General features: G+C 33.6%; 1 protein-coding gene across 1 annotated transcript; it reads left to right on the forward strand.

The window, feature by feature from the left end:
- The first annotated feature begins 7,163 nt into the window (after nt 1–7,163).
- On the forward strand, nt 7,164–8,252 carry LOC133801266 (GCN5-related N-acetyltransferase 8-like). The gene has a single exon (XM_062239441.1). It carries the CDS (start codon nt 7,286–7,288, stop codon nt 7,994–7,996), a length of 711 nt encoding a protein of 236 aa, XP_062095425.1. The 5' UTR covers nt 7,164–7,285; the 3' UTR covers nt 7,997–8,252.
- Nucleotides 8,253–11,915: the final 3,663 nt, after the last annotated feature.

An 11,915-nucleotide genomic window follows, 5' to 3' on the forward strand; every position in this document is an offset into this window, starting at 1 on the left:
AGAGTGGGGATCTCGCATGGATGCCAGCCTGCAACGCCATCAGCTGCTGGCCATCATCGACCCTCTTAGTTCTTGCCGCTTCTTCTTTGAAACGTTTGATGTAGGCCTTGATGGTCTCGAACGACCCTTGCATGATATTTTCCAAGGCGTTGACCTCAAAGCTCACCTTCTGGACCCCTATGAACTGTCTTCGGAAGGCAGATGACAAATGTTTCCACGTCTAAATAGACCCAGGTCGGAGTTTCTTAAACCATTCATTTGCTGGTCCTGTCAGGGTCAGGGGGAACACGTGACATTTTGCGTCGTCGGAGATACGATGCATCGACATTAGCCTATTAAATTTGGACAAATGGTCTGTGGGATCCCAACCACCATCATAAGCTGGTATGGATGACATCATCAATCCCAGAGGTAGTGGGGCCTCGACGAGGTGAGGAGCACATGGCTCCACCTCCTTATCTTCTAGTCAGACTCGTGGCCTTGTCACCTTGCCATTCGAAGAATTATTCGCTTCAAACTTTCTAATTCGGCTCGAAGAGGGTCGCGATCCTTGTTGATGCTTTGCGCTGGGCAATCCTATCTCCGAGTGTTGAGATTGTCTCAGAGATCTAACGAGCCTCTACTAGCAGGCTCACGTACTCTAACCTTATTACACCTCCGATCATTGAGGTTGTCTCGTAGGTTGGCTTGTCCCCGAAACGTACCGTTACCTTCCGGGCGAGCCACCTCTGTTTCCCCATCAGACTCATTTTCGTTTACTAAAATGTTGATGCCTCGCTTTCGACTCTATGGGACATTCCTCGGGCAATTATTTATGTGGGGCTGGTTAGGTCTTGAAGGGATACCAGCTTCGGGCCTCACACGGTCCGTATGAGCGCGTCAGGACGGAGGGCCCCAAGCTCCACGGGCGTTGTCTGCCTTGCGGTGCCCTCGGGCCCTTGTCTCATTACCCTTATCAGTTTTCTACGGTGCCGAGTGGTCCTCGAGCTCTTGACGGGCCATTTTAAGCCTTGAAGCAGGGTCATCATTGGCCTTCCCTTTACCACAGTCCTGTAGTGGCGTTGAGGCTCCAACTCCCGCTGAGTGCTCGTTGGGCACCCCAGCTGGCGGATCTTGCACCTGGCAGTCGGGTGTTCGGGAGGCACCTTAGCTGTGTCGATAGGCGGCACTCCAACAAGCTGCAAAGGTGGCTTTCATGGCAAGTACCATCTCCTGAAGAGCATCGATGTTACCCTCTTGAGCGTCAAGCTTCTGTTGTTGGTTAGCCACCTGCTCGCGGAGCACCACCACTTTTGGCGTCTCTTCTGCCTCCACGGGCTGAGGATATTCATCCTCATAATACTCGTGGTCGACATCATTATCCTCGTCATCAAACTCAGCATACCATCATAGTCCTCTGCCATTTCAGGTACGTCCTGAGGTGGTTGCCTACTGGGCTTTCCCCTTTTAGCTCCGGTGGGAGAGGGCACTTCATCTGTATCGTTTCTTCTTATAGTCACCATGATCGTGGGTGTTTCAAATGATTTCTTCAAGCTCTCAATGAAAGCACCAAAATGTTGACTGCCTTTTTCGCTATCAACGTTTATAAAAAAGGTTAAAGAAATAGCTATATGAACACATATTTTAACGTGGTTCAGGTTATAAAAGAACCCTAGTCCACGAGTCTTTAGTATTAGGGAGATTGCAAGCTTGTGGTTGCATGCTTCTATAGTATCTCCTCAGTCAGCGTTTAGATTGCTCTGAGTCCAAGTAATTCTAAAAAATGTTGACAACCTTTTTCGCTATCCACGTTTATAAAATAGGTTAAAGAAATAACTATATGAACACATATTTTTACGTGGTTCGAGTTATAAAAGAACCCTAGTCCATGAGTCTTTAGTATTAGGGAGATTGCAAGCTTGTGGTTGCAAGCTTCTACAGTATCTTCTTAGGCAGCGTTTAGATTTCTTTGAGTACAAGTATTTCTCTCCACACACAAAAAACGAACCCTTTACAATGAGGCTTCCAGGCCTATTTATAGTGGTTAGGGTCATTACTGTTAATCACAAACAACTAAGGCACATTCTTCCCATAATTAAGGGATTAATACACTTCAATGCATTGACCTATAGTGAATAGAGGCTATGGCCCTGGCGAGACATGCAGGGCCCACAACAGAAAGGTAACCACTTTACGGGGAACATGCCCCTAGGACTGTCAGGGCATGTTGTACGTATTTCCGTGTCAGGCGACGTAGTGGGCATGCCAATTGTCGAGTCGTACCTTAACAACACTGTTGACGGATCACCCACAAAGGTTGTCAGACAATCTTATGACTCTAAGAACCCATACCCCTTGATATGTTGCTCCACCTCCTAGGTCTGAGAACCAGAACCTCGGGCTTGGGAGGCGATCGAGACACAACACTCCTTGCCTTAACTGTCCGAGCTAAAGAAACTCCGTCTCCAAGACCAAAACTCGGCGAGTAACTCACCAAGGCACCTACTGTCCTTCTCGGACACATCCTAATCTAGGAGGACCTTTTCTCCGACTACAGGCCTCGGGAAGTAACATACCCCCGAGGATGTCTGCATACACCATAGCCAACCACCGAGGACTGCCACGTGTCGGTTGTGAAAAATACGGACAACAGGTGCTTACTCCATCTTTTAAAATACCTTCCCAAAACACACATTTTTCTATTTTACCTCTAAGTTTTACATTATATCATACATCAGCTTCTCTATTTTTCTCTCTATATCATTTAAATATTATATTTTCAAACATTTTTTATTCATTTAAAATATTTTCTATAACTATTAATCTATATATTTACAAATACCAATCTATATTTTTTTTATTTTAATTATTAATATTATAAAATATAAGATCAACTTACAAATATGTCATATATTATATTAAGTATATGTAATATTTTGCTAAAATAAAAATAAAATATATTAAAATATTAAATATAATAATAGGGAGCGACTACAACACATCCTCTTTTTTGCAACACCGGTGCATCCTTTTTCTATTTCGGCACCTGAATAGTTATAATCCCAATTTTTTTTATATGATGGTGTACATTATAGCTATCTAGAACATCCTACAAATTTTCAAGCAATTTTGAATAAATTATGGTACCGAAACAGGGTCTAAACTATCTGTTGCACGCATGCCTATTTTTTTGTGTACGAGTGTAAAATTTGACAGTTTGAACTCTGTTTTCGGCTTCATCAACTATTCAAAATTTCTTAAAAATTTGCAGGATATTCTAAATACATGCAATGTACACCGTCATATAAAAATTTGGGATTATATCTATTCTTGTGCTGAAATAGAAAAAGGATGCACCGGTATTGCAAAAAAAAAAAGGATGCGTTGTAGTCGTTCCCTATAATAATATTGTAAAATATAAATAAAACTCTTTTAATAGGTATATAAATATATGGGGAATTCTTCCATCCCTCGGTTTGTTTTGAAGGACTTAATCCTGTGTTGATTTTGAGCCTTTGGATTTATTGTTTTAGAAAATGGATGGTTAGATTTAGTTGCTGAGTTTATTGGGTGTCAAAGTACCGTTATGCCCTTAGTCACCCCTTAGTAACCGGTCACCTTTTTTTTTATTCGTGCTTTCTCCCATTTAGGCCATTCTTATCCCTTCAAAAGGAAAAGTCCCTCCGAACCCAAACAATAACTGTTTGGAAGGAAAATTCCCTCCCATTTAGTCCATTCTTCTCCCTGACGAATTCAATGATAGATTTTTTTTGTTTGGAGTAGTGGGGATTTTGATTGAGCTTGTTAAATTTTTCTGGCGTGGTTTGGAGGTGTTTGATTCTACATGCGATGTTTTTTGCCGTGAGTTTGAAGGACCGAGTGCTCGCTTTTCTGATGTAAAGCATAAATCCCTGCATCTTTGTGTCGAGTTCTTTGGGTAAGTTCTTATAGCACATTTACTCAATATGTTTTGGGCATTAACTATTTAGGCAACAAATTTTGTTTGGCTTCATTTTTTTTGTAATGGTGCACTCGAGTATTCAGTGCCCGATCATATATAATGGTGACCACCTCATGTTTGAATTTTTGTTTGAGAGAAATTATAATAGCAATTCTGTCAAAATGGAAGTCAAAATACATGAAAAAAAAAGTCAAAATGGAAGTCAATTCCGTCTCCATTCTTATTTTTCTCAGGTACTGTGCTCCCAAAGGTCCTCCCACGTAATACCACTCACAACTCACGTGACCATGACGTGCTGAAACGCAAATTCTAATTCTTCCTACGTAATACGTGATCGCTTCCTTATGTTTCTAATAATAGCATACTTTATGTAATTTTGACTGATGTGCAACCCTATTTTTGATAAGTGACAGTGCATTAACAACTCCACCATTTACAGGAAGACCTCACCTTACACTTACTTGATCCACTCCTCCATGCTTGTGTTTTCTATATGTATATATATGTGTGTAGGGATCGTGTTGACCTCAATTCAATCTCCACCACCCTACATGTATACTTGTCTATCCTCTTTTTCTCTCTAAAATGGACTCCACACCTTTCCCAATGAATAACATCGTTAACTTCCCGTCGTTTGATGACAATCATCTTGAGCAAATGCAATACATTAACCGAATTGTGCATGACAACGTCAGGCTAGCCACCGAGCGGAACGATTGGGAGAGGAGATACAATGCGTCCAACATCCAGAACACTCTCCTTAAGTCTGACCTACAGTCCATCAAAATATTTCATTTATTCCCCAACGATATAGCAAGCAACCAAGTACTAACTCTCCTAATTAATCAACCATCTAAATAACATTTTCCATACCTAATTGAGTTAGTGATTCATTCATCCCAATATTGAATAAATGAAACTTTTCCAGGGAAAAAAGTTTAAAAAATCTTATAATTAAACAACTACAAAATATATATCACTTTTACTTACGTGGTTATTGTTGCGTCTCACTCAACATAACATATAAATCACTTGGCGGAAGCACAATGCTTACGTTACCAAAATCGTAAATATCTCTCAAATTCATATTAAGTTTACGATCAAGTCCTCAACTGTACATATTTTTGGACAGGGAATTACTTTTTTGCCCCTACTTTTTATACCCACATCACCAGTAACTTTCCAACCGGTTCACACAACCGGTCATTGCAAGTTAAAAGCAAATGTGAAAAAAAGACTTATACTCCTATAAAATTTGGACAATTGGCAAAAAACTTGACCCCACACTGAAGGACTAAGTCCTGTGAGGGACTGAAGAATTCACGTAAATATATATAATATATATAGAAAGAAAAAAAATGACGAAATCTATATATATATATAAAGACAGATTATAATATAATATGTTTATATAGTGAATAGTGTAACATAAATCTAGCTAAACACAATAGACAAAGGTAAAAATAATCAAAGGATCACACATCTATTGTATGACTTTTTTTGTATTCCTTAGTTATAATTTAGCTATAAAGTAAATATAGCTAGTCCATTGGGAGTGCTCTTATGAAACTTCTCATCTGAAAGTTACTTAACAGTGCCTTTACTTGAAGAAGCCTTTGGGTTCAGTTTAAGCTTTATAGCAACAGCTTTGGCTTTGATTGAGATAAAAATGGCTGGTGTGAAATTGGGTTCAGAAAGTAATGCATTTCAGTTTTCAGAGGCAAATGCAGGCCCGGTATTGACCCAACTCATGACTGCGATATAATTTTTGTGTTGGAGCTGGTGATTTATGAGTGTTGTGTTTGTTTTTTTATTATATTGTAAGTAAATTTTGAATGAAGTGTTCATAAATTGTTTCAATCTAGTCTCTCTCTCTCTCTACCAGAAAAAAAAAATTAGTTACAATTTGAAAATGTTACTTTCTATATTGGACATTAAATGACATGAAAGGGAATCTCAGTTGGTAACATGTTACTAGTCTAGAAGGAAAAAAACCATATGATATTGTGGTGTAAATGAGTTAATGATTTACCAATAATTATAATAATTTTGGATACAAAATTATTTGTTATGTAATACTATCTCTAATTATTTTATAAAATCAGATGATAAGTATAATGGAATAAAATCCAGGTTTGTTTTTTATTTTTAAATATTATTTGTGCAGATAAAATATGTTCATATTTATATTGTTATTTTAATTTATATATCTTTTTATGAACACATCCTTCCCCAAGAATAATACACCGTCATTACCTATATGGACCATAAAAATGGTTGTTTTTGGCACTCCAATATATAATTATGGTAAATTGATAAAGTATCCTCATTAAATATTTGAAAAAAATATAAATTTATTTTATATTTTTAGTACAACTTGGAAATAATTAATATATCACTTTATATATTAAAAAAATTATCATTTTTAAGAAATTTTTTGAACATATTTTAATTTTTACAAGAAACTTGAATATTGTGATTTTACTAAAGAATGTGATTCTAATGAAATAATTTTCTTAAGAAAACAAAATTATAACTTAAATTATTTATAATTATATTTATTCTTATTTGAATTAAAAATTATGATCACTTGTTTATTTTTTTTTTTAATCATTAGTTTTAATTGAGAATGCTAAATATGTTTTAATTTTATTTAAATGATAAATTATAAAAAGGTAAAACAAATTAAAATAAATGATTATATACTAATGGGTTAAAAAGTGTGTTAAAATTTGTTTTAAGAATTTATCATAGATTTATTTAGAAATGGATACGGAGAGGAAAAAAATGGGTGTATATAGAAACACCCTAAAAAAATTCATATATTAAATAAAGTATATGTATATTATGATTGGATTGAGGACAAAATTTGCTACAAGTTGTATATTATGATTGGATTGAGGACAAAATTTGCTACAAGTACAAAATTTACTACAAGTTGTATATTATGATTGGATTGAGGACAAAATTTGCTACAAGTTGTATATTATGATTGGCTGGAGGACAAAATTTGCTACAAGTTGTATATAGGACAAAGTTTGCTAAAAGTAGAACATTTTAGTCCTCTCCATCCAACCATATGACCAAACAAAACATATACTTTATTTATTAGATCAAAATAAGACCAAAATATATTCATTTTTTATGGTTCGCATAGGTAACGTGTAGCAAGGTTCCTGTACTCATTACCTAGAAAACCCCCTAATATAAACCCCCTAATATAAACATTGGTACACATTTCCTCACACATTATCTAAAATAGTCATTCTCTGGCCATTACTAGAAGAAGCCACTTTATTTCAATCTTTTGCTCTTTCTTTCGTTTTCAAAATATCCAAAACCCAAATGGCCACTGCTGCACCACCTCCACATCCTCCTCCTCCTCCGTCTACCTCAACCGTTCAACAAGGCTCCAATCCATTACGCTTCCCAGTCTTCACCCGTATCCGCCTAGCCCAACCCACTGACGTTCCTCATATCCACAAAATGATCCACCAAATGGCAGTGTTCGAGCACCTAACTCATCTTTTCTCCGCCAGTGAAGCCTCTCTCTCCTCTACGCTCTTCACCTTTCCACCATTTCAATCCTTCACCATCTTCATCCTCGAGGTCTCGTCGTTGCCCTTCGTTGAGGACATAATTCACCATAACAATCCTCTTTATCAGCCCAAAGTCCAGGTTGTCAATCTTGATCTCCCAATAAAGGATCTAGAAAGGGAGACCTTCAAATCGACTGGTTCAAGTTCTGATGTCATCATTGCTGGATTCGTTTTGTTCTTCCTACACTACTCGACATTTTTGGGGAAGCCAGGATTTTACGTGGAGAACTTATTCGTGAGGGAGTGTTATAGGAGGAAAGGATTTGGGAGGATGTTACTAAGCATGGTGGCGAAGCAAGCGGTGAAGATGGATTACGGAAGAGTGGAGTGGGTGGTGCTCGATTGGAATATGAATGCGATTAAGTTCTATAAGGAAATGGGAGCTGAAATTTTGCAAGAATATAGGTTTTGCAGGCTCACTGGTGATGCCCTCCAAGCTTATGGTAATGTTCATTAGGGTTTTACTTATACTTTTGTGCATGTGTGTTTCTTTGGTTTGGTGGTGAAATGGAGAATTTCTCTTATTTATGTTAGAGCTAGAAATGAAAGACAGTAATGCCATATTATGTGTTCTATTTAATTGAAACATGTACTATTTTTTAAAACCTTTGTAATTCTAATCTCGAAAAAGCTACCTTAATCCAAGGTTGTTCTTTATTGTAATATGTAATTGCTTTTGAGTATTTAATACACTTTGTGTAAATATATCTATATATATATATGTGTGTGTGTTTATTTATCACATTAAGGTTGAGCTATCTAGACTATGGAGAGATGACAAGTCTTATTCTCTACATAAGTATTGGGTTTGGGTGGCAATTTGTGTAACGATAAGATGATACAACACAACACGACATGACACAAAAATAAATGGGTTTGAGAGACACGTTTAATAATTGTATTTGAGTTTGAGTTTTTGACACGTTTAATAATCGTGTAGTGTTCATGTTTACCCTAATCGTGTCGTGTCATAATCGTGTTAACTCGTTTAATAATCATATCGTGTTATAATCGTCTCAACACGATAACATGAATAATTAGCATAGATTTTATGATTTTTTCATATAGTTATGATTAAGTGTGTCAATTTCATGTTGTGTCATGACACATTAATCATGTCATAATCTTGTTATCGTGTTGACCCGTTTAATAATCGTATCGTGTTCGTGTTTACCTTAATCGTGTTGTGTCATAATCATGTCGACACTAATCTAACACGTTTCACTACTACAAAAATGGGATTTTCTGATAGTTTTTAACTGTCGCTATTGCGCAACGACGACAGTTGACTAACTGTCGTATTTGCCTATGCCGGCATAGGGTAGCTACGCCGACAGTTATTAGGTGTCGCCGTTGCTGGCTACGCCGACAGTTATTAGGTGTCGCCGTTGCTGGTTACGCCGACAGTTATTAGCTGTCGCCGTTGCTGTTGCTAGCAATGCTGATAGTTAATAGGTGTCGTGATTGACTGTCTATGGTGACAGTTTTTAACTGTCGCAAAGTTTCCACACCGGAGGATATTGCAAATATGTTGTCAATGCCCCCTAGTTTCAAAATCAACGCAAAAATTGCAGTAAAAGAATGCACATAAAAAAATTAAATTAAATTAACATTTGTAGCATCAACTTTATAGTTGATTAGTTCTAACACTTTCTAAATAAAAGAAATACATAGTTCCAAAAAAGTTTGTCATAAAATAAATCTTTTGCACAGTATGGACCTCAAAAAGCTAAATTAACTCAACCTATAATTTGTTAGATTGATTCTAGATTTGATTAGTTCTAACAATTTCTAATAAAAGAAATAGAAAGTTAAAAAAATTACTAGATCCCCTCACATAGGTACTAAGCATACATGCCATCATTTAATGAGACACGGTAGAATATATTTTGCCCACTCTTCTTGAACTTCATTAAGTTCAACGTCAGTATATTGTAAATCTGAATTGAACTGCAAATAATTTAAATTATAAGTTACATGTCAAATATTTATGAAATTAAAATATAACATTATTAAAGTTAAAAGGTAAACACATTTAGTTATTACATTATTCGATAGATATGCTCTGGTTCTTTGTTGTGAAATGAGATCCCTAGCATACTTCATGCAGTAGATACCGCACTCTGTGGTTTTTGGTTGTTGTCGACACTGTTAACATGGACAAATGTAAAAGTATATTACATATACTTGTTAGTATACTTATAATGTAAATCTTATGTTTTATAAAGTTGAACGTTACTTACTTTTGGACTATAATACTTTAGACTTACAACTCTTTTTCCTTTTTCCGTATCATATAGCGTGAAAGCACTATACATAATAAAAGTATTTTAATTAGCAAACAAGTACTATTAAAAAGATAATATACTTTAAGGAATGAAACTTCTATAAACTTACATCCTAACTATAAAAATTTTGATATAAAAATTATTATAAATATAAAAGCTAATAATATGAAAAATTTAGAAACAAAAAAAATATAGTTTTAAAAGTTTGTAATAAATACATAATTTTTATAAATATATATTTATATAATTTACTTTATTTTTAAAATTATACTATTCATTAATTTTTTTACAATATTTGTCCAATTAATAAAAAAACTCTTTTTTAACTAATACAAATTTTATAAATGTATTAAAGAATAATATAGTTAATTTTATAAATATGTTAAAGAATCATAAATTTAACTTTTGATATAAAAATTATTATAAATACAAAAATTAATAATATGAAAAATTTAGAAAGAAAAAAATCTAGTTTTAAAAGTTTCTAATAAATACATAATTTTTATAAATATATATTTACATAATTTACTTTATTTTTAATGTTATACTATTCATGAATTTTTTTACAATATTTTTCCAATTAATAAAACAACTTTTTTTTAACTAATAAAAATTTTATAAATGTGTTAAAGAATAATATAGTTAATTTTATAAATATGTTACAGAATAATAAATTTAAAATTTGATATAAAAATTATTATAAATACAAAATTTAATAATATGAAAAATTTAGAAACAAAAAGAAATCTAGTTTTAAAAGTTTCTAATAAATACATATATAATTTTTATAAATATATATTTACATAATTTACTTTATTTTTAAAATTATACTATTCATTAATTTTTTTACAATATTTTTCCAATTAATAAAACAACTCTATTTTAACTAATACAAATTTTATAAATATGTTAAAGAATAATATTGTTAATAATATAGTTAATTTTATAAATATGTTACTAAATAATAAATTTTAATTTCAATATAAAAATTATTATAAATACAAAAGTCAATAATATGAAAAATTTAGAAAAAAAAATATAGTTTTAAAAGTTTTTAATAAATACATAATTTTTATAAATATATATTTACATAATTTAGTTTATTTTTTAAATTATACTATACATTAATTATAATATTTTATTTGAATTTTGGTGACATTTTATGACTGTCGGCATTGGATTTTTATTAACTGTCGTCGTTGGGGTCAATAGCGACACCGTTTACCTGTCGGCATTGTTCTTAAATTAACTGTCGGCGTTGGGGTTAATAGCGACACATTTTAACTGTCGGCATTGGTCTCGAATTAACTGTCGGCATTGGGGTCAATAACGACAGTCAAAAGCAACGGTGACAGTTATTAGCTGTCGGCGTTGGTCTCTATGCCTACAGTTTTTAACTGTCGGCGTAGAATCTCGCTATGCAATTACAACAGTCAACAGAGTTGACTGTCGTGGTTGGGTGTCGGGAAAGCCCAATTTTGTAGTAGTGTTTATACGAATTGTAAGCTCGAGCGATCAATCTTGATGGAATAGTGGCATACGTGAGACAATATGCCCCGACTCGTGCATAACGAACATGCACATGGACTCCTGAAAAGGGGACCACTACTTATCTAAACCATTGATTTTAAATGCTTTTAAAATACTCCCAACATATATTTTATTCTATTTTTTTAAAATACATCACTAAAATCTTTTTTTTTCTTTTCACATTTAAATCAAATTTTTATATTATATTAAATATCAGCTTCTCTATATATTATTTACATCATTTAAATATTATATTTAAAAAAAATTAATCACTTTGTACACTTAAAAAATGTTGTTATATATATATATATAGTTAAAAGCAAAGAACAATATTTTCTAAATGTAGAGCAGTTTCATTGGTCTAAAAAAATGTAAAATACCTCATTTAGAGCACTCACACAAACTTCACTACTCTATCCTTCAAAATATATTATCAAAACCCCACTTTTTTATTTTACCTTAAAATTTTACATTACACCATCTATCAGCTTCTCTACTTTTTTCTATATATCAGTTTAATATTATATTTTTAATATATTTTACTCATTTCAAATATTT

The sequence above is a fragment of the Humulus lupulus genome, chromosome 9 (assembly GCF_963169125.1).
Source record: "Humulus lupulus chromosome 9, drHumLupu1.1, whole genome shotgun sequence".
Classification (NCBI taxonomy): Eukaryota; Viridiplantae; Streptophyta; class Magnoliopsida; order Rosales; family Cannabaceae; genus Humulus; species Humulus lupulus.

Bases quoted from the DNA above. Each gene is read 5' to 3' on its own strand.
- LOC133801266 (XM_062239441.1), top strand. From the start codon at position 7,286: ATGGCCACTGCTGCACCACCTCCACATCCTCCTCCTCCTCCGTCTACC.